General features: G+C 33.6%; 1 protein-coding gene and 1 non-coding gene across 8 annotated transcripts in view; both read left to right on the plus strand.

The window, feature by feature from the left end:
• The first annotated feature begins 678 nt into the window (after window positions 1-678).
• Window positions 679-23,499, plus strand: part of Naprt (nicotinate phosphoribosyltransferase) — an 84,470-nt gene continuing 61,649 nt past the window's right edge. For 6 of the 7 annotated variants that reach the window (XM_089100923.1, XM_089100929.1, XM_089100925.1 and 3 more), the window contains exons 1-5: window positions 679-798; window positions 4,456-4,527; window positions 7,101-7,271; window positions 12,500-12,626; window positions 18,856-19,067. In XM_089100923.1, coding sequence (XP_088957049.1) covers window positions 4,458-4,527; window positions 7,101-7,271; window positions 12,500-12,626; window positions 18,856-19,067 — 580 coding nt within the window. In that variant the 5' untranslated portion in view covers window positions 679-798; window positions 4,456-4,457. Of the gene's footprint in view, window positions 799-905; window positions 925-4,455; window positions 4,528-7,100; window positions 7,272-12,499; window positions 12,627-18,855; window positions 19,068-23,499 lie in introns of those variants that run through there. The other variant, XM_089100924.1, reaches the window with a different exon arrangement.
• Window positions 19,114-19,185, plus strand: TRNAP-UGG (transfer RNA proline (anticodon UGG)). The gene has a single exon. It is a non-coding gene; the product is annotated as a tRNA-Pro (tRNA).

The raw sequence follows: 23,499 nt of genomic DNA on the forward strand, positions 1-23,499 counted from the left end.
TTTGACAGCCTACTCGGCAGTTAACTAATTTAAATGGAATGGCATACTGAACAATCTATGCTTAAATACTTAGGGTGGTTTAGAATGATCCTACCGCCACTGGAAGCAGGCTATTCCACTTTCCAGTATCACTATAAACAAAATGGGGGCTCGTCGATATTTTGGTTTAGTAGGATAAGTTTTAATTTAATAGTGCCATGTTGTAGGATAATGTCTGAATTTGAAAGAAAAGAATATGACTGAACCAAAATAATCGCTATGAAATGATTTTATTAGCATAAATTCGATGTACCTTCTGACTTGCCCCTCCTCTATATTGTTCTATATTTTCTACTTTATGTTTACCACTAATATTAATTAGAAACCAATTTGTGGAGTAATTTTCTACTTAAAAATTAATGAGGGACTTGTAAAGAATAAGGAAATTACAGATATTAAACTTCTTAAAACGTCTTTCCAAAATCTATGTTAGGTCTCTGAACCTTGTTCAAAAACCAAATTAGGTTGTTATACCCTATTTTATGCCGTTACGAGGACGTCATTACCCTTTGATTCCTTTCATGGGATATCTGGGAACCTTTTATCGAGCCTAAAAGTAGGTACAAAAGTGAGATTGGTGATACTACCGCCTCCTATTGGACACAAATAAGTCAAGGGAAATATTCCCAGGGAGAATAATTTTATTTTAGTTTTGCCCCGTTCGTCCTCAAGATCATTGCGAACTTTCTTTTGAAGATAAAGAATAAAATCGTTTGAATTTTGTTCAAAATTCTGATGAAAATATTTGGATATTGTGAAGTAAGATACTTGACTAAATTAGTTTTGGCTTGTAATTGATGAACTATTAAGTGCTCAATAATTGATATGATGAACTTATATGCTAAGCCTAACTGATATTTTAACCTTTATTTGGGCCTAGGCCAGGTTATATTAATGCGTTTTTGTTGCACAACCTTACTAGTTGTCCATTCTCCTGTCGTAGCCTATAAGCTTGCGCTAGTCAGCTTGTGAAGGCCATGCCCAGTAGCCTAAATCTCTTATCTCTAACTGTGTGCTTGTAATTTGGTTGAAAGCTAAGGAGAGGCAGGCTAGGCTACATAGACTGAAGACCCAAAAGGTTTAGACTAGTTTTTTCCATTGTTATCTGTATATTTATGCTGTAAGGCAGAAATCGGATAGAAAAAAGTAACATAGCCTAGCCTATAATACCATTTGATACCCTTTCTAAATATTAGGCTATAGGCTAGCTTAACCACTGTCAATCCTTTTAATCAGTGGTCTAGCAGGGGGGGGGGCTAGACTTCAGCTTTCTCCTTGTGCAATCTCTGAGTAAATACTAAAAGAAGGTTATTTCCTCATAGCCTATAATGGAATTGATAGTAGCCTATAGAGGGAGATACAGGTTTTGGTAAATATTTACTAAGATACAAACTGAAATTGTCCTTTGGTGTTGAAAACCTTGCTAGCATAGGTGCCTATAAGGGGGGCAGGGGGGATACCACCAGATGGCTAACTTGACAGTGTATATATATACAACTCTTTAAATTGGCCAACCAGTATTTTAAGCCTAGGAGTCCAGCTGGACAAAAGGAAACATATTAAGAAAACAATTCTTATTCCATAATATGTAGAATAATCTTAGCTAACATATTTTGCAGGGGGAAAGAGCCTTTATCTTCACTTCTTTCCTTGTTTATTCCAAGAAATTCATGAATTTCTTAGAGCCTATATATTCACAGAGTATATACCCCCACCTCCCTAATGTGTAAATATATACCTAGAATTGCATCCTCAATCTAAATATAACATCCATTTGCATCACAAATGAACTTTATTCCCATATTAGCCATGTGGTGGATGTCCAATATATCACTTGGTGCCTTTTCTTATGCTCTTTTGTGCTTCAATAATTGCTTCTGAGAGAAATTACATTTGAAGTCCTTAATGAGGACCTAAAAGTAAAACAACTAGCAGTTTTAAAATATACTTCTAAAAAGAGTGTCTAGTGAGAAAAAATTGCCATCTTTAGCTGACTCAGGAAACGTAATTGTTATTTTGAAAACAAAATTGCAAGAATTTTTTAAAAGAGCCTGAAACCCCTCAAAAATGATGTTACTTTTGAGGGACTTCTGGCTCTTTTTAAAAATTTCTGCAAATTTGTTTTCCTACAAAAAATTTTAGAATTGAAAATAATAATTATCAGGGGCATAATAATTACCAGCTGTAGCATTTTTATTGGGGGGGGGCAAGAGGGGTCTAAGTCCAGAGAGGCAAGGGGCATAAGCTATATAGTAATTTTTTCTCCAAATTATTAGGGGGCAACTGCCTCCCCCCCCCTGAAATGACACCACTGGTAATTACCATTTTTAATCAGCTACAAATGACAATTTTTTTTGTCACTAACCAGTCTTTTAGAAATATATTTTAAACTTTTGGCTAATGTAGGCTGTTTTCAGCCTTTTAAGCACTCAAGATGTAATTTCCCCAGAAGCAATTATTGAAGCATGAAAGAGCATAAAAAAGGTATTAGGTGATGTATGCACTTTCATCTCTGTTAATTATGTTTTTGGTTACACCCCAAATTGTATCAATTTACAAAAATATAGAGGGACAAAGTTCTTCAAAATTTAGGAAGGGCTGGATGTTTTTTTTTTCTTGTTTTTTTTTTTTTTTTTAAAGGGACCCCCCTAATGGTCCCTGATATAGCTTTAATAATACATTCCTATGTTGATTTGAAATATTACTGCTTACCTGTCAACAAGGCACCATGCTTACAAGTTTTACATCTGGTAGCTTTCAGAACACTTCTCTTGCAGAGTGACCAAAAAATTGAATCAGCTGCCAACCTATGTTTCTGGTAGCTTTCAGTGAATTAAGGTGAAACTTTCAAATTTGTGATGAGAAAGTTTAAGCTTTGCATCAATGATTCTAGTTACAAAAGAAAATGTGGCCTCAAATGTAGGATCCCAGACAGAAACTGTTTATTGCACCCATTGCCCTTGGAGGACTATCCTCCAAGGAGGACACCCATTGCCCTTGGAGGACACACATTGCCCAGGGAAAGGAAAGAAGATTGTAATTGATGTTATACTGCTTGTTTTCCAAAAACTAAAGAAATCCAAGTGACTAAGCATGAAGTATGTAATGAGTCTGAATCAAAAGACTAATCTAGAATTCACTACTTTATATTCCAAATTCTTGAAATACTAATTACATTAAAATAAAAGCAATTTTGTCCCTTTAGACCTATCTTAAGTCCATCTGTTCATAAAAATCACAGTTTTCTAAGATTTTGCTTCTGATTGCTTAGAAGTTAGGAAGTTTTTAGGGCATTTCAAATTTTTGTCATTGAATCATTAAAATAAGTTAGCTAAAGTATAATTTGATTTCCCAGTGCTTTTTGTCAATACAAATTTGAACATTAACAATCTGGCAAATTTAGCTTTTGTTTTTAGTTTGATTTAGCTTATGTTTCCACTTTTGTTGGCACACTTGACAGATTTGTTTGTATATTCTTTATACCCCCCCCCCTCCCTCCAAACTCAAAATAAAAGCTACACCCCTGGGCACCATTTATTTTTAGCTTATTTTTTCACTCTTTTTTTTCAAATTTGGTACCTATTGCTACCAAAAGCTGCATGACTGAATATGGAGGTATTTTTCATTTGAAGTTGAATCCTGATTTGTTCAGGATAAATGTAATTGGAGGTTAGAACCTTGCTGAGAAAATGAGTGAGTCAAGTCATGCTTGATGTCTAGTTCCTCTTGGGCCATTTTTGTTGCATAAGTCACCCATAGATGTTTCAGGTTGATTTATTAACCATTGAGTCCTCTTCCCTGTCAGCCTAATAGCAGCTGGGACCAAATTCTGGGCCTCTTAATGCCAAGCAGAAATCAATTCACCATATGTCAAATTATACAAACTATACATTCAGGTAGAATATTACAAGCTTTAATAGAAGTAACAAGGGCGTCAATCATGGGGAAGGGGGCATTTATCCCCTAGATTTGGAAAATTGTCTTTTTCAAGTATTTTTGTTGAGAAAAAAAATTTTCTCCCCCTCTAAATCTTGGTGAATAGGCATCCCTGAGGAGCGGGCATTGGGTTTATATACTTTTTTCAGAAAAGATATAAAATATACAAGAGGAATTTTCTAGCCCAAAATTAAAGCCCTTGTTCATCAAATGTTCTATATAGCAATCAGTGTAGTGGGAGAAGCAGGCCTAATACTACTAGCAACTCGTAGAACCACGTCGTCTGAAGCTAGCACAGCTGTTCACCCTCCTCCATCTAATATGTGCTAGCTCTGTATTACATTCCATAATCTTCCAATTTCCTCAAGTCTTCTCTTATGACTCTCTCATCCCCTTTGGGTTGATATAGTTGCTCAGTATATTATGCCTTGTTTGATAATAATCACTGGTAATTTGATAATCATTATTGTTCATTTTCAGCAATGAATTCCAAAGAAGTTATTAGCAATGATCACCTGTGGCAAAACAATATTGTGCAGCCTCTTTTAACAGGTAAGAGATTTTGTGTCGACCCTGAAGCAATAAAAAAACAGATAAAATTGTAATACAAAGAAAAAGACTTTTTTTATTTTCCTATTCTCTCATTCTTCTTGTTTCAAACAGATAACAAATAACATTTCAGTATGAAAAAATAAATTTTTTCATACTCTTTTTCTATTTTTATTTTCTATTTTTCATTCTCTCATTTTTGATCCTTTTTTTTACTTCAAATGGGCATTATTGTTGCAGGATGAAAAAGCGTTTTCTCACATTTTCATTTCCACACATATAATGGATATAACAGTTTGTGGTAACAAACTGTTAGTAAGAAGCAACCCAGCTCAATAGTAACCAAAACTCTAAAAAAAAATGGAATTTTGATACCAAGAGATATATCAAAATAATCACATTATTATGCCGATTCCAAGTATACACGTTTCATTAACTTTAGTCTTATCTATCAAAAGCTGCAAGCCTGAGAAAATTTGCCTGATTTTTGAAAAAGGTGGAAACAACTCCTAAAAGTTGAAGAATCATAATGAAAATTACACTGTCAGATTCAGCATATCAGAGAAATTATTATGTACATGAGGGGCTTCCTCCTCCTCGACACCTCGCTCTTTACGCTAAAGTTTAAATTTTGTCCCAATTCTTTAAGAACGACTATTGAAACACATATTTAATTAGAATATTAATTAGATTATATTAATTTATAGTGTTAGATTATATTTTTAATTAATATTAGTTAGAATATAAACGTTTGTTTAATTAGAATAATAAGAAGGATTTTTAAAGTACTAAAACACTTTAGCGTGAAGAGTGAGGTGTTGAGGAGGGGGCTAACCCCCTCATATACGTAATAATTTCTGTTCATTTTAAGTTTTAATGTTGCTCCTTATTTTCAGTTGAAAAAACTTGTTTTTTTTTTAAATTTAATTACAAGAAACATTGCAGTATGGAAAAAGATGCTTCTCATATTTTCAGCAAAAAAGAAAAGAGACTGATATATTATGTTTTACCTTTTCCCCTTATACTTACTGTATTTTACTTATTCTATATTATATATAGAACAATAATGAAGACATATTTCTGGTGTGAGCCACTCAGAAGCTGAATTTATTAACTTAGCGTTTTACCTTTGAAGGTTTTGAGCAGGGGGAGGGATCTATAGCAAAATCTTGGGAGGGGGATGTGACAAAGGCTCCAAAAATTGACAAATTTATTCTAAAAAAAGAGTGAAAAAAAGTAAAGAATGAGAGTGCCAGAAAAAATCTTTGGGGCCCAGGGTTCCTCAGGTCCCACTGGATCCGCCCCTGGCTTGTAGACCTCCGTCGTTCTTCACATTGTTTATATCCGTTTGACTTTTTTACTCTTTTCAAAATTCGTATCCTCTAAATAAGACGTTGAACCTCATCAAGGACGAATCCCCTTGCACATATTTATGTACACCAATGGGGACATCTTAGTTAATATATATATATATATATATATATATATATATATATATATATATATATATATATATATATATATATATATATATATATATATTTTTACATTTTTGCATAAAGGAGCTTGAAACCTTTACAGTAGGGTTCTCTGATGGTCTGAATCTGATGATGCAATTTTCAATTAGATTGCTTGACTTTTTGCTAGTGTTTTTTCCCTTTTTCCGAAAATTAGGCAAATTTTTTCAAGATCATAACTTTAGATGGGTTTTTAAGTTAAATAATTAAAAATTCAAACTTAATGAACTTTATATATTTGGAATCAGCATAAAAAGTTAATTGTTTTAATGTATGTATTATAATATATAATACATGAAATATAATATAGTATGTAATATAATATAATATGTAAAAAGTATGTAATATAAAAAAGTATGTTGTATGTAATAGTATGTAATTTTAATGTATGTATTATAATATATAATACATGAAATATAATATAGTATGTAATATAATATAGTATGTAAAAAGTATGTAATATAATATATGAAAATTAAGTTTTTTCTTTTGTTTGCTTTTTAATTTTAGAGATCTTTTGGGAATATACATTTTCGTCAGTGTTGCCACATTGAACCGTGGCAAAACTAATTAGTTAATTTTGACAATAATTTCCGCGCTTAAAAATTCAAGCAATCTTTGATTCCCAAGGACAATTACGCCGCAAAAGATATTATTATGCTTAGGAAAGATACATTTTAATCAATGCGATGACAATCGTTAAATTAATCTGCAGCTTCTTATGCTGTTTAGTGCCAAATGTTTTTAGCTATATTTTTGCTGATTTTCACTCATGTTTATTCATATGGCGCCCACTACTACCAAAGCCGAATATGGAGTTTTTTTTTGCTAAAAATCGAATTCCGGATTTTTCAGTTGTCTAAGTTCCACTTAACCAATCCAGCAGATTAGTTTTCAATGTCCTTGGTACTTGAATTTTATTATTATATTTTTACATATAATTAATTGAATTATATTGAAGAGTAAACGAAAGATCGTTTAATATTTGTGATCGTCTCCAATCTCTGGCTATGCAATCTGTAGGTTAAGAATGACTAATCTTACTGATTTTTTTTTTAGATTTATACCAAATAACGATGGCGTATGCTTATTGGAAAGCGGGAAAGCGAAATGAAAATGCAGTTTTTGACTTGTTCTTCAGAAAGAATCCTTTTAACGGAGAATTCACTATTTTTGCTGGGCTTGAGGAGTGTCTCAAATTTTTGAGGAATTTTTCGTTTTCCAAAAGTGGTAAGTCTATTTTTTACTGAAAGTAAAAATAAGGGGATTTATAATTTTTGTTGAGGCTAGGAACGAGAGGCAACTTTTTTTTTTTCTGTGATCCTTTGCAGTTTATAGTCAATTGTTTTTTTGTTTTTTGTTTTTTTTTTGTTTTTTTTTATAATAAAAGGGGTTCTCGGACTAAGACATGTTATTTATTTTGTTTTTGTTATTTTTTTATGCTTGTCATCTGACGGGGTTTGATTTTTTTTTTTTTTTTTTTTTTTTTTTGACATGATTTTTTTTGCACTTAACCTCCTTCTAGTCCTCTACATTCTTCTTTTCTTAACAAGTGACTGTGTTGAAGCTCATTGAGACTAAGCCTTTGATCTGATCCCCAACACTTAAAAATTCAGATATAGATAACATTTAGCCCCACTACACCCCCTTCCTTCCCTCTAGTGTTAGCTTTTGGATTGAAAGAGAGATCGAATCACAGTTTTCGTACAACTTATTGCTTAATATACGATCATTTTGAACGAGTCTCTAAACCTATTCATAGCCAATTCTTCTTGAAAACATGTAGTATTGGAAACACTCAGAGCCTTTTGAAGTGCCCATGCTACTTGGTGCCTTTCATTATTCTGGCTTTTTTTCGACTAATTTTCGCCCAATTTTTGTTCGACAAACAAAAAATGTATGACAACTAGAAAACAAGACATCTCACAGACAGTAAAAAACAGAAGAGGTAGATGCTTAACCAGAAGTGTTTAAATTTTAAAGAGTATTCAAATTATAACGTTTTCAAAGCATTCAAGTATTTAAAAAAGGTATTTACTTAGAAAGTATTCAAAGTATTTAGAAACCTTAGTAGTATTTAGATCTCAGAAAGTATTTAATTCTTAGTTCAAAAATTTTCTTCATAATTTTTCCGTTTGAGAAAGGAGATACATAATAGAACAGACTCGGGAAATAATAAAATAGAAATGTTAAAAAAATGGATAAAATTCAACTTACAATTTTAATTAAATAAAATAGATAAAGAAAATACACCCGGAAAATAATAAAATAGACTCGGGGAAATATATGTTTTTCCTGGTAAAGCAAACTAAGGGGAAGAAACCAGCAAATTACTCTCGGTCCTTGAATACCATAATATATAAAAAACTGTGGAAAGAGTAAATTAGAAAGAACAGAAAAGGGAATTACGAGAGTAACAAATAATATATGTATATGAATAAATAAATTAATATTATAAATAATATATAATTTTTTATATAATATATATTTAACAATAATATATAATCATATAATTATAATTAGTTTGTAATTATAGTTATATAATTATAAAATAATACGTAATTATTATTAATATATATTTAATAATAATAATATTATAAATAATATATTTTTGTTGCTATCAGGAAAAATTGATATATTTAAGTATTTTTAAATGTATCATTTGGTTTGTAAATTTTTAGCATTTTAGAGTAATGACGATGATAGTGTTATAATTTTTAGATTAGTACTCCGTTTTTGGAATTTTCGCCACGTTGACTCGTGTAAAGCAAAACTAAATAATTAAATTTGGCAACACTTCTCGTTTGTAAAAATTCATATATTAACAATTTGGTGTTTCTTAAAGACAGTTATACCTTCAAAGAAAAGTCACCCCTTCTTAGGCTCTTTTGTACCAAAGTTTTTAGTTATTATTTGATGATCTTTTATGCACTTTTTATTTATTTATTTTTATTTTATTTTTTGTGCCCGCTGTTGTTAAAAACCTAGCGTATGAATTCCCCATTTCCGAAGACTGAATTTTTCCTATTTTTCCGAAGACTCAATTTCCGATTTTTACTATTTTTTCAAAGACTCAATTTCCGATTTTTACTATTTTTTTTAATGTTATACATGGTATAACTGAATCAATTCAAACAGTTTAGGCTCATCACTCCTCTTCATACCCTATCTTTCATAATTATCATCTGAGTTATGGGATCCTGTGATCCATATGTTGAATAAATCCCCTCTGCCTGGCAAACCTTGCCTCAACCATGTCACAGCAAAAAGAAGCTTCTAAAAATTTCTGCTATGTCAAATCTATGCAGGTTATTTGGTTATTAGTTCTATTTAGTAGGGATTTTATTATGGTTCATTTTCTTCTAAATGGCTAATTTTTTTTATTCAACCTCAGGTTAACGTGACACAGGTCCCGTCAAAATTAAATTCACATCGTAATTCACACCGTTGGCCTGAATTTCCATTGCTAAGGTGAACTTGAACACCATTCGATTATGGTGAATCATTATACTGAATAATCAAACTCTTATTATTATCTATTTATATAATCTCATTATAAATATTTACATAAATTAGCTATTTAAGAGAGAATTATTTAACTATAAGAAATTTAATTGTTATGTTGAACAATCAGGCTGGCCTATGACAGTAGTTGGATCTGGACCAATATCAAAGCCAACTGTGTTATTTTTTCCCCTTCCTCAATCCTCGCTCTTTACGCTTAAGTTTAACTTTTTGTCACAATTTTTCAAGAAAGACCGCTCAAACTCAGGAGCCGTTGAATTGGAATGAGATGTATATTTAAAGAACTTCAAGACTTTAACGTATAGAGCGAGGGTTGAGAAAGAGGCACCCCCGCATATTTGGAATAATTTATGTTTTTTTTTTTAAGTTTTAACGCTGCTCCTCATTTTTAGTTGAAAAACCTTTTATTTTATTTAATATGTATATAAAACGTCGCTAACTTGCTGAAATAGACCTTAGCACTAAAGATAGGCCGTGGACACCGGAGTTGTATTTTTTTTTTTTTTTTTTTTTTTTTTTTTTTTTCATGTCTATTTTGGTCTCGAGAAAGATTCTTGGTTTTCTTTCTGATTGAATTATAATTTGCTCTTATTAATTCTAAATTCTGATTATTTATCTAATTTATTATAAATTCTAGTTGATCAAACTATGTTACCACGGTCACACCAAAGACTTGCTTCCACTAGACTATAAAGCCTTATGCCAAAAAGCGTGTTTCTAATAAGTGTGTCACCCGTTTCTAATTAGCTCTTGTATCTTTAACTTTAATGCCATTAAAAAAATTTCTGGACATTTCAATTTCGGATATTTTACTTCACCATGTCTAATTCGATCTCAAAATAAAAATTGTTTTTATTTCTGATTTAATTTCTTCTAATTGTTCCTAAGTCTAATCAATTAATATAATTAGTTTAAAATTATAATTAATCAATCCATTCAATTCTAATTTCTTCCAATTTAATGCTAAATCTTTGTTTTCTTTGGTTTTTGAACTAAATCTTTGCACTAAAAACAGGCAACAAATATCGGATATTTTTCTTCGCCATGTCTAATTTGACCTAAAAATTGAAACTTATTTTCTTTCGGATTTAATTATGATTTCTTCTAACTAATTCTAAAGTCTAACCAATTAATATAATTAGTTAAAAATTCTAATTAGTCAATTCTAATTTCTTCCAATTTAATGCTAATTTCTAATTTTATTTAGTTTCTAAACTAAATCTTCGCACTAAAGACAGGCCTTGAATATCGGATATTTTCTTCACCATACCTTGTCAATTCGGTCTCGAAAGTTATTCTGGCTGTCCTTTTTAGTTTAATTCTAATGTCTTCCAGTTAATTCTATATTGTAATTAACTAGCATAATTAATTCAGAATTTTAAATTTTTCTAATCTAATTCTAATTCTCTTATTTTCTGAGCTAAACCTTGGCACTTCAGCTAGGCCATTAATGTGGGTCAATTTTTTTCGCCATGTTTGATAATTTTGGTCTAAAAAGTGATTCTTGCTATGAACTAATGCGTATAACCTACTTGACTGTTAATATTCGAATCTGAAATTACGTAATTTTTTTATTTCTAATAATCCTTAGTAAAGCCGTGGATGTCGTTCTAAAATTTGCCTCTTTTTGTCAAAACTTGTTGCTTTTTTTTTCTTGTTCGTGCCTGGCCAACTCGATCTCCAAAATTATATTTGTTCGATGTTGTGCCCTCCCACCTCCAATATCTGGTGACATAAAAACAATTTCTCGCATACTTGTAGGGGAGGAAGGGGCTGCATCATACATACCCTGTTTGTGGTTAATGGTGAGGAATTATCCTGCGATCAATTCGGTCTAAAAAATTATTTTTCGACTAGGAATTAAATGCTTTTTGGGCAATAGAATTCAAGATTGGTTGTTAAAAATTCAAAATCATTTTGCTCAACTTCCTTTCACTTAATTTTCTTATTTTTTATGTTTCTTTCTTTACTTTCTTTTTTCTTTATCTGAAGTTCTTGTTTCTCACTCTCTTAAGTTCTTACGCTGAACAAACTGGGCAGGCAAAGACAGGATCTAATATATTGGAATGACAAATTTTTGCAATATGAACTTAACTTTATCTTTTTTTTAACTTTATTCATTTCATTTTTGAATAACTATTGGGCACCTTACGGAAATTTGTACAATGTCACTGCTGATGAAACCATCCTTTTTTTATACTTCTTTCATTTCATTCTTGAATAAATGTTTCTAAGGAAACTTTACCTGGTTATATTGAAGATAGTTGTTTTTTTTATATTTTTTTAGTATTTTTACTATGTGGACAATCTCACTCTGGTGAAATCAGTTTTTAGCACAAACAAAGCGAAATGAAAATATAGAAAATGGGCATAATATTTCAAATAAAACATTAGTAGATAACAAAAAAAGTAACTTTTTATCACTAGTAATAATAAAATTCGAACGTTTCGGCTTCACCTCCGGAAGCCTTTTTATGTTTGTTTCGGTGTTATTGCATGGTATTAGACATTACTAGGATTTGGGTTTTTAATCGTTTGTGTTTTGTTTTGATTTCTCTTTTTTTTTCTTTTTTTTTAGTTTAATTTAGTTTAATTTTTTTCCCTGTTGATAAATACTTCCGGGGGTGAAACCGAAATTCGTTATTGGCGCAAAAAGACATTTGTTGTTTCCCACTGTTTTATTTGAAATATTATCCCCGTTTTTCTATATTTTCATTTCGTTGTTAATTGCAATGGGAAAAAAGTGCAGTCTAAGATATTATCTACTTTTATAGTACTTTATTCATTTCATTTCATTTTGAACAAATATTGAGTACCTTAAGGAAACTTTACTTGGTAATATCGAAGATGATTTTTTTGTACTATTTTGAGAATCTCACGGCTAATGGATTCAACCTTTTTTTTAATACTTTATTCATTTCATTTTTGAATAGATATTGAGTATCTTAAGGAAACTTTGCCTGGTCATATTGAAGATGAATTTTTTGACTATTTGGAGAATCTCACAGCTGATGAGATCAGATTGTATGCAATCCCGGAAGGCACAGTTGTTTTCCCAAGGTAAGGTTTATTATTAAAGAAAGGTACAAAAAAATATATTTATTGTACGGTTGTTAACTTGGGTTTACCAAATTTTACCAAATTGTACGGTTTTTAACTTGGGTTTACCAAATTTTGGTGGTTTTTTTTTTCAGGGATAGGACATCAAGGATAGGAAGTACTTGCAATATATCTGCTTCTGTCTTGGTTTTTTTTTTTTTTTTTTTTTTTTTTTTTTTTTTTTTTCTCTCTCTCTAAGTACTTGCAAAATATCTGCTTTTTGGTCTTTTTTTTTTTTTTTTTTTTTTTTTTTTTTTTTTTTTTTTACTGGCTGAAAATAATCATTGTTTTTGTACATTTTGTGTCTTTTTTTTCAAACGTCATGTATAGCCAGTGTGTTCTTAGAACGTATCCTTTAGCGGATACTCAAATTATAATTTATCTACCTTCATTGCATATTAAATTAGGAGTTATGAAAATTTTGCCAAAGCTATGGATAAGCTTTCTGATGGATTATTGTACCTGAGATCAAAACTACAGAAAAAGTTGTAAAGTAAAGAAAGTTGGCACAATGTATTATTTATTTTTAATTTTTTTTTAGACCAGGGCACTTCGCATAGAAGAGTTGTCGTTAAAGAATCGAAAAAGGCTCATTCGATTGGAAATTGAAGGGGCTGGTGCACTTTTTAACAGTTGACAGTGACTGGAAGGCAGCCAACCCCCTCCAACGCCCAGACACATCCAGTCAAAATTTTGAGGTAGCCATCTTGTTCAGCGTAGTTGAAAGGTCCGGAAATTATATCTTTGAGAATGACAGCCCTCAGGGCAAGGGTTGTAAGTTATGCCCAGGGGACATATATGGTTTTATAGAAGTGTGGTCATATAAGCTTCGCAGAGGGCTTATTGGATTAGTAATCAAAAGTTCTAGTGCCGTTTTTAAGAGTCAAAGTCATTGGAGCTATCCCCCTCCTCCTACACAGGTTGCATGTTCCCGAAATGAATCTAATAGAAATTTTGAGATAGCCCTTTTATTCAAAATAGTCCAAATATCTTATAAAAAGGCTTTTGGAGTTGAAATAAACCTCCAGTGTCTGGGGGCAAGGGTTGTAAGTTATACCCCGGGGTATTTAAGGTTTTTATGGAAGGGATGGCTTCATGAACCTCAGAAGGGCTAACTTGATTGAACTTTGCAAGTTCTAGTTCCTTTTTAAGAGACAAAAGTGATGGAGTGCAACTGACCCCCCCTCCCCCGTCTTCCCCTCTTTTCACCAAACAAATTTGATTGAAACTGTGATAAAGCGATTTTGTTTAAATTAATCCGAAGAACATACAACAATTCCTCTAGGGTTGACACAACCCCCTAGTGCCCTGGGGATACGGTTGTAAGTCATGCCCTGGGGTATATAAGATTTTTATAGAATGGCTGGTCGTATAAAATTCAGATAGGGCTCATTTTATTTTAAATTGGTAGTTATAGTGCCCTTTTTAAGAGTCAAAAGTGATTTGAGAGCAACCAGCCCCCCCCCTCACGCCAATCATTTCCCCAAAGACCTCCAGTAAAAATTTGGAGATAACAATTTTGTTCATCGTAGTTGAAGGATCCAGAAATTATGGCTGTGAGGAAAACAGCCCCCTCCCCCACAGCTCTCAGGGCAAGGGTTGTAATATATGGCCTGGGTTGCAAATAAGGTTTTTATAGAAAGGGTGGTCGTATATGCTTTGGAGGGGACTCATTGAATCGGTAATCAGAAATTCTAGTACCCTTTTTAAGAATCAAAGTGATCAGAGCGCAGCTGCAACCCTCCCCCCCCCCTCACACACACACACACAAACACACGCGTCGTGTTTTCCGGAGAAGTGTCCATTATAAATTTTGAGACAGTCATTTTATTCAAAATAGTCCAAAGATCATAAGACAAGGCTTTCGGGGTTGATACAGAGCCCGAGGGCAAGGGTTGCAAGTTATGCCTCTTGGGCATTTAAGGTTCTTATGAAAGGATTGTTGTATAAACTATAAAGCCGGCTCATTTGGTTGAAATTGGAAGTTCTAGTTCCCTTTTAAGAGTCAAAATTGATGGAGGTCAACTACCCCCCCCCCCCCTCCCAACCTACCCCGAAACTAATAAAGCTAAGACTGCTACTATTAAACGCTAGTCCTACTGCTAACTACTGGTTCTACTGCTACAGCTAATAAACCTAAGGGTACTGAGGCGATAATTTTGGGCAATATTGAAACTGTATTGATATAAATCGAAACACTATGCCCACATAGGTTGTCAAGAGGATCTATCAGAAATGCTTCAGAATCGGTCGGTGGTATTAAGTAGAAACTTTTATCGTGTGCTGAAGGAGATGTTGAAAAAAACCAATGGTGCCGTGTGGATACTGCTACTAAAATTATTGCTACTGCACAAGCTAACATTGGCGCCCATAAGCTGAATTCCAGGGGGGAGGGGCAAACCTCGTCTAATTGGCACTTTTAATGCTATATAATAGAAATCTCTGAACAAAAATATAAAAATAAGGCAGCATCATTCAGCCAGGGGGAGGCGGGAGCCCCCCTGCCCCCCCACCCTCCATATGGGCGCCCATGCAAGCTAAGGGTATTAAGGAGAAGCTTCCTAGGAATATTTTGGCGGATGTTTAACTAAATCAAAACAAACTCTGAGCATGTAGATTGGCAAAAGGGTGAACAAGCAATATTATAATAATGGCTTACATTCTTAAGTCATACCTTTGAGGGTATCCTATGGCGGATTTCGAACAAGCCAAAATACACTATGCGTACACTTTAATACTACTTTTACGTTTACTATCAACAATGAAACTAATGGCTATAAGTTGAAACGTTTAGGTGGAATTTCAATTAAACAAAAAAACTATACGCATGCAAGTATTAAAAGGGCATATAAGGAATATCATAGGCAGCGCTGCTCTGTTATAGCAAGTAATATCATTGATATTTTAAAAGAGCTTTTTGATTGGAAATTCAAAATAGGACTCAAATTAAGATCAAATAATCTACCAAGCGTGAAACTACCACAAATCAGCATCGATAAATTAATGAAACCCAAAACGAACAGAAATTACAATAAATAACCGAGTCAAACTCAAAACGAGCAGGAATTAACATGAGTAGAGCTCAAAACCCCTATTTCTTCCCAAGGCCAGAACATAATTTGCACTTTACTGAATAAAAAATAAATGTTTTCAATTTTATAACTTTAATAAATCAAATAAATATCAAATATCAGCATATGTATGTTAAACTGAAAGTGCACATTCATCTGTAATTTTTTCACCTTATTTTGTGGAAAAACTTCTTTTTTTTTATTAATTCACTTGGAAAGGCAGCCTGGCTGCATTCAGAAACGTCTGTTCAATTTCCTTGGAAACCATAAAGCAGACAACTATCTTGTAACAGAAAACTTTTTTATGAAGCCTCTCCTTAAACTCCACTTCTCACATAGACTTCTTTTAATTAGTTCACTTGGAAAGGCAGCCTGGCTGCATTCAGAAACGTCTGTTGCAATTTCCTTGGAAACCATAAAGCAGACAACTATCTTGTAACAGAAAACTTTCTTATGAAGCCTCTCCTTAAACTCCACTTCTCACATAGACTTATTTTAATTAGTTCACTTGGAAAGGCAGCCTGGCTGCATTCAGAAACGTCTGTTCAATTTCCTTGGAAACCAAAAAGCAGACAACTATCTTGTAACAGAAAACTTTTTTATGAAGCCTCTCCTTAAACTCCACTTCTCACATAGACTTCTTTTAATTAGTTCAATTGGAAAGGCAGCCTGGCTGCATTCAGAAACGTCTGTTGCAATTTCCTTGGAAACCATAAAGCAGACAACTATCTTGTAACAGAAAACTTTTTTATGAAGCCTCTCCTTAAACTCCACTTCTCACATAGACTTATTTTTATTATTTCACTTGGAAAGGCAGCCTGGCTGCATTCAGAAACGTCTGTTGCAATTTCCTTGGAAACCATAAAGCAGACAACTATCTTGTAACAGAAAACTTTCTTATGAAGCCTCTCCTTAAACTCCACTTCTCACATAGACTTCTTCCAGCAAAATCATGGGGCTGTCAGTGACTAGCAGGGTGAACGTTTTCATCAGCTAATTTCTACAATGGAAAAGAGGCACCAAGAGGCAGATGCGGTTTCGGGGAGGAACAGAGGGGGTACTTGCCCCGGTTGCAAAAATTTAAATAATTAATAATAATTTAAATAATAAATAAAAAGTAAATTGAAAATAACTTCGTAATAAATAAAAATACTGTTAAAATTTGGCCTGGAATTTTTTAGGAGACAGTAGGGGGGTTGCCAGTCAATATTTTGCCCCGGGCGCAAGAGAGACTAGACCGTCACTTGCACCAAAGCAATTGGAGTCAGAACTCTGAAAACCTCCAAAAACTTATTCGTTTTGTTCACATTTTATATAGGATATTTCAATCATCTAAGACTAATCTAAGACTGGTAGAGTTTTAATTTTCCATTTAATTCAGTAATCATCCATTATCTTGGCCGTCTTTCTTAGGACAAAGTCCATTAGAATAACCCATATAAATGGGAATAGGACAAGATCGTGCTTAATTCTTGATTCATAATTTATTTTTGACCTACTATACAACAATACAAGTGGAGTAATATAACAAGAACAAAATGAGAAAGAGTGTAACAAAAATCTCACTTTGTTACAGAGCAGACGTTGTCGTTTTTTTAGATGGTTTTATTTATTTTCTATTTTCGTTTTCATTGAAGTTTTTTTTCCAATGAAAAAGGCTCCCGGACGTGGAAACGAAATATTTGGATTTTTACTATTGAAAGTTTTGTGTGTTTTTGTTTCATTGCTTCATTTAAATTAAACCCGTTTTTTCCTCTTAAATTTTTTGTAACAACATACGGATTAAATTGTGGAAAGGGGTCTAAGAAAAAAATCGTATTTTAAAGATTTAAAATGTGGTAAATCAAGTAATTCTTGTGGCAATTCTTAAAGATTCGAAAGTATGTCAGTCCCACCGTGCCCTCGGACAATAGCGGTGTTATGATACCATCGCGGAATGTTAGCAAAAATTTGCAATAACTAAAAGAAAGTAAGCGAACCTCTCGCAGATCTTGCCCCAATGAAGTTAGACTAGCAACAAAGTGGGATCGACCAGATCCCATGTACTTGCGGAAGCTCATATGTGGGACGTACTAGTCAAAATTTGGAAATGAGATTATTACAGCATAAAGATTCTATTTCATCGGCTTTAAAGCAAGATTCTTAGTCTGAAGATTTTACTTCATCCCTTTCGGAGCATATTTTCAATTTTCCAGACCATTTTGTTTTGTTCGATAATGTCTCATTGATTTCTAGGGACCGGGGTTTAAAGCGAAATTTTCGTGAAACTCTTGAAATAAAGAAAATCTTCTTCAAGAATAAGATTTCTTGAATCGTGACACAGGTGAATTTGGGTTGAACTCTATCTACGATGATTTATTAAAGTCTGATAGAGTAAAGTTCAATTCACCCAATGTAATTGACCTTTGTCCAAGCGTTATTTCATTGAACGCTATTGAACCGGGTCCGAGAAGGTCAAGGAGGGTAGCTTCTGCCTTTGCTTTGAAAAGAATTGGAGAATTAAACAATATGTAGTTTTATTTTATTTCGTATATAAACTATTGTTTTTAATTGTTTTAGTTTAGTTTTACTGCTGATGACGGTCACTGCATATGTGACCGAAATATTAGGTATTTTTTTTGTGAATTTCTATCTCTGTTTGGGAAACATTGTCAATGAAATGGATTTTATCCCTATTTGAACTTTTATTTGTCGTCTTGGAAAGGCAATGTGGTCTCCGAAATTATCTACTTCACATTATGGGGGGGGGGGTCAACTTCACCCCTCCTCCCCCCAACAACGCCCCTGAATTCAAGGATAAGACCTTCACTAAAGTTCTTTTGTCAAGGTGCATAATCAAGGGGTCAAATAAAATATTTTTTGTAAAAGATTTTCTTTTTCATGAATATTTTGAGGGGTCACTAACGTTCAAAAATCACTTACGTCGGGAGGCGTATGGCAGAACTGTCTGGCATACGTGATGCTGCGGGATGTACTCCAAGTGGTGGAAAGTGGATAACCCCTCGACACGTTTCACGTTTGTAATGAATTTTCCAGTGTTTTGATGTTTCTCCGATGGAAGCTGTATCCTTGCTTTTTACTCGGATCTTTACTTTACTAATATCTTTCTTTCCTTCAAGAGTTCCTTTGATTCGAGTTGAGGGACCCCTTATCGTGGCGCAACTGTTGGAAACTACGCTCCTAACTTTGGTCAACTATGCCAGTCTCCTTGCTACCAATGCCGCTAGATATCGACTAGCTGCTGGAAGTAAAATTATGCTTCTTGAATTTGGACTTCGAAGAGCGCAGGGCCCAGATGGGGGACTTTCAGCCTCAAAATATGCCTATTTAGGTAACTCATTTTCATTACTAAATCTTTAATTTAGTGTTCTTGTATCGGCCTGTTGGTCTAGGGGTATGATTCCTGCTTTGGGTGCAGGAGGTCCCGGGTTCAAATCCCGGACAGGCCCAATTTTTATGCTTTTTTCAAATTGAAAATATTTAATTCGGTACAAATTATTATAGAATTTATTGTACATTATGTCAGTTTGTTAAAATTAAAAGAAATAATATAATTTGCGTATTTATTTATTCATAAAGCATAGACAAAACTATCTGTCGGCACGGAGCTACAGTAATGATGTTAAATTGTAATTCTTTACAGTTCAGTTATCTGTAGCATTAGTTGCAACTATTGAAACAGTAGCTGCAACATTGTAATGTTTTCCAGTGGGATTTCACGTAGTACATCTATTAAAAATGTTATTGTAGACGTAACTTAAAAAATGGATGTTTAAGAAACGAGTAACTCTTGACCTTGACTTATGAGACAATAGTAATTTTCATTCAGATTCAACTGAATAGTAATTTCTAACTATGAGAAGAAAGTTTTAAAATTTTGAAAAAGAGCCTGAAACTCTTAATAAAATGACGCTCAATTTAAATTAACAATACACTATTTAAATTGCCAAAAAAAAAACTATACCCTTAGATTTAATACAAGTATATTTTGCGCGCTGACACCTTATATTCTAATGAATTGACGCCCCTGGAAGAAAATAAGAGATATTAAGCATGTGTTAAAATACGCTTTTGCAAGTTTTGTATATACACTTCTCCTAATTTTTGTAGACTTCCAGCAGTTTTTACTTTCATCTTCCAAACCGATATACTTGACGAGGAAGTAGATTCAAACATGATCTGAGCTAAATCTTTGGATAAATGCTTTGGCAAAATATTTGCAGCTGGCGAAACATAGTGTAGTGTGAATGTATCACGATGGGCTGGGCCAAAAGGCAAATTCATACCTCGCTCATTCCTCTTTTCTTCCCCTGACCTATTATTTCACTGTTTCTGTTGTTTGATTGTGTGCTGTCAGCAAACTATGATTGTTCTATGATTAATTATCTTTCGAATTGGTCGCTAGTGGTTAAACCACATTTACCTGACCTCAAGGGGAAAATCCCTTGTCTTAGTCAAACAGTTCGTGGTAACGAACTGTAAGTAAGGAGTGACCCGGCTCAATAGTTACCAAAACTCTAAAAACCGGAATTTTGATACCCATAGATGCATCAATAGAATCAGATTGTTATGCTAATTTCAAATATATAAGTTTCATTAAGTTTAGTTTTACCCATCAAAAGTTAAGTGCCTGAGAAAATTTGTCTTATTTTCGAAAAAAGGGGGAAACACCTCCAAAAAGTCATAGAACTTTAATGAAAATCACACCTTGTTTGTCAGAAGAAAGATCACGGATGCGTGTTTATTAGTTTTTTTTTTTTTTTTTTATTTGTTTTTTTTTTGTTTTTTTTTCCAGGGATAATCGTATTGATCCAGTGGTCCTAGAATATCGTGAGAAGGATCATTCGAACGGAAATTAAAAGTTCTAGTGCCATTTTTAAGTGACGAAAAAAAAATAGAGGGCAACTAGGCCCCCTCCCACGCTCATTTTTTCCCCAAAGTCATCCAATCAAAATTTTTAGATTGCCATTTTGTTCAGCATAGTCGAAAATCTAATAAATATGTCTTTGAGGATGACATAGTCCTCCACAGTTCCCGGGGCTGGAAGTAATGAACTTAGCCCATTGTTTACATAGAGTATTGGTTAGTGGGAGGTATAAAGACGTTTCAGGCGGGATTTTTTCGGATGGGGGGGGTGTCAGAGGAGGGGGTTACGGGGGAGGATCCTTCCATGGAGGATATTTCCTTTGGGAAAGGGACATTTCTATGAAGGGGGCGCCGGATTTCCCAGCATTATTTAAAACACGATCAGAATTTAAATAAAAAAAACTATTTTTTCAAATGAAAGTAAGGAGCAACATTAAAACTTAAAACAAACAGAAATTATTACGTATATGAGGGGGTTCGCCCCCTAGTCAACACCTCGCCCTTTACGCTAAAGTTATTTTTAGTGCTTTCAAAAGAGCTATCTATTCTAATTAACAAGCCTTTGTGATTCAGGGGTTTGTGATTGGAACAAAATTCGAACTTTAGCGTAAAGATCAAGGTATCGACTAGGGGGCGAACTCCCTAATATACGTAATAAAATATACGAATATAGAAGTTCGTTATGTAAGTTAATTCGTAAGTTACTTCAGAACAAAATTTCGAGAAAGCCATTTAGCCCCCCAAAAAAGAAAAGTTAACATGCAAATTTCGTTTTAATTATTCGTGTATCTTGAGTTAAAATCAAAACTTGAACTAATTCAAAAGCGTTAATAAATTAAATAAAAAAACAAGTTTTTATACCTGAAATTTGGGAGCGACATTAAAAATTAAAACGAACAGAAATTATTCCGTATAAGAAAGGGGCTGTCCCCTCCTCAATACCTCGCTCTTTACCCTAAAGTTTGAATCTGTCACACAACTTTATTTTTTAGAACAATAAAAAACTTTAGCGTAAAGAGCGAGGTATTGAGGAAAATGTCAATTTATTTTAAAGAACATTTTTGCTCTATTTTTTATACTATTTTCAGGAATATCAAACGTAGCCGTTTGTAAAGCAAACCTACAATAAGTTTTGGGCTTTATCTCAAATTTCAGAGAAAATTTTCTCTGAAATTTATTTTCGGCTTTAGGGGCTTACTGAAATTTATCAAATGTCGGCTTTAGTTTTTTCTTCTTTAGTTTTTTTCGTTTTTAGTTTTTTCATCATTTAAAATATTCGTCTCTTTTTCTTTTTTTTCTCTTTTTCTTTTTTTTAGTTTTTTCTTCATTTAAAATATTCGTCTCTTTTTCTTTTTCTTTTTTTTTAGTTTTTTCTTCATTTAAAATATTCGTCTCTTTTTCTTTAAAGAAAACAACAGAAAGACCGACAAATCCGTCAATCATTTATCAATAGTAAACTAAAAAACACTTAACATGGGAGATGGCAAGTTGATTTGGACAGGCGTGACCCCTAATACAATATTGAAATAGCCATCATCAAAAACCCTCTACTTCCCCCACAGTCCCTCAACATTGAAAACAGGGAAGTCATATTTTAACCTGCGTAGCATATCTGTAAGCCCTGTAGAGGGGATTTGGGGGCATTAATCAAAAAAATCTTTTTATTTGATAATTTGATTAATAAGTACCCAGAAATTTGGGAAATTTGGATTTTCGGGGAATTATCCGAATTTATTTTGGCATCCTTGGTACTCAAACTCAAAAGGGAAAATATTACATCCAGTTTTTGGAAAGCGAATAATCAAACTGTAGCAATCAAGCCTTTTGGCAGTTCAATAGATGAAGTCGTGCTTGGAAACCTTGGAGACTGCAGTTCTACGCTCCCTGTCAAAAAGCCTTCTCCTTTGAGGAGTGGTGACCCTTGAAGGAAATATAGCCAAGAAACTGACACGGTGTTGGGCTTTGTTTGGCCTCGTGTGGCTTTCTGCGTTGCTTAGTTGTTAGTAGTAGGAATAGTTGCAATATTGAACCTTTGTTGAAAACTAACTGACTCCTTATTTTTCAGAAACTAAAATGTATTTTTATCTCATTATGTAACCAAGGAGGGTGAGGAGGCTCTGACCTTCTGGCCTACAGCGCTATAAAGCCTTCTATACAGCACTATTCAGTACTATAAAGCCTTCTGGCTACAGCACTTTCATTTGCTGGCAAGTACTCCCCAAATGGGGTGAGAAGTGGTAATAAAAAAAATATTTGGAAGAAATTGGGAGTTCAAGGGAGGGGGTAAATAGTGGAGCTTAAAATAGATCAAGATGGAGGGGGAGCGTCCGCAGCTGTGCTGCACGCGGCTTTGCGCTGCAGTGACTTGTTGGTATTAGCAGCATTCTCTCAAAATTGTAGGCGAAAATAATTTCTCATAGTGGGGTTACGTAGCCTACATCTTAATGTCTTTGAGCTCTATTTTTTTTTTTTTTTTTGACGGAGTTTGTTTTGAAGTAAAAAGCCACTTATCTAACTAAAATATACTGAGCCAGATTTTAAGCCAGGAAAACGGCAGTGGTATTTTAGAAAAAAAAAATCAGTCTAAATGTTTTTATTTGGTCCGTTCCATCTATGCAAGAACCCTTGGAGGAGACCCCTTAAAGAATCACTTTGAAGCAGTCATGAAATTAGTATGAAAACCAAGACGAACGTCTATGAGGTAACTGCTCGGTCGATCTTGATGTACGCTTGCGTAACCTGGCCTTTAGAGGCCAAATAAATACGATTGTTTGATCTGAAAGGATCATCACTGCACTAAGCACATACTACGTATCAGCGGATGGTTCCGTGTCTCAGATGCTGAGGTTCGAAGACCCTGCGCCCAGAAAGACGACCATAAAACAAAAACCATTGAA

Source organism: Artemia sp. Qi Xiang Cuo, chromosome 15 (assembly GCF_049724085.1).
Source record: "Artemia sp. Qi Xiang Cuo chromosome 15, ASM4972408v1, whole genome shotgun sequence".
NCBI classification, from domain to species: domain Eukaryota; kingdom Metazoa; phylum Arthropoda; class Branchiopoda; order Anostraca; family Artemiidae; genus Artemia; species Artemia sp. Qi Xiang Cuo.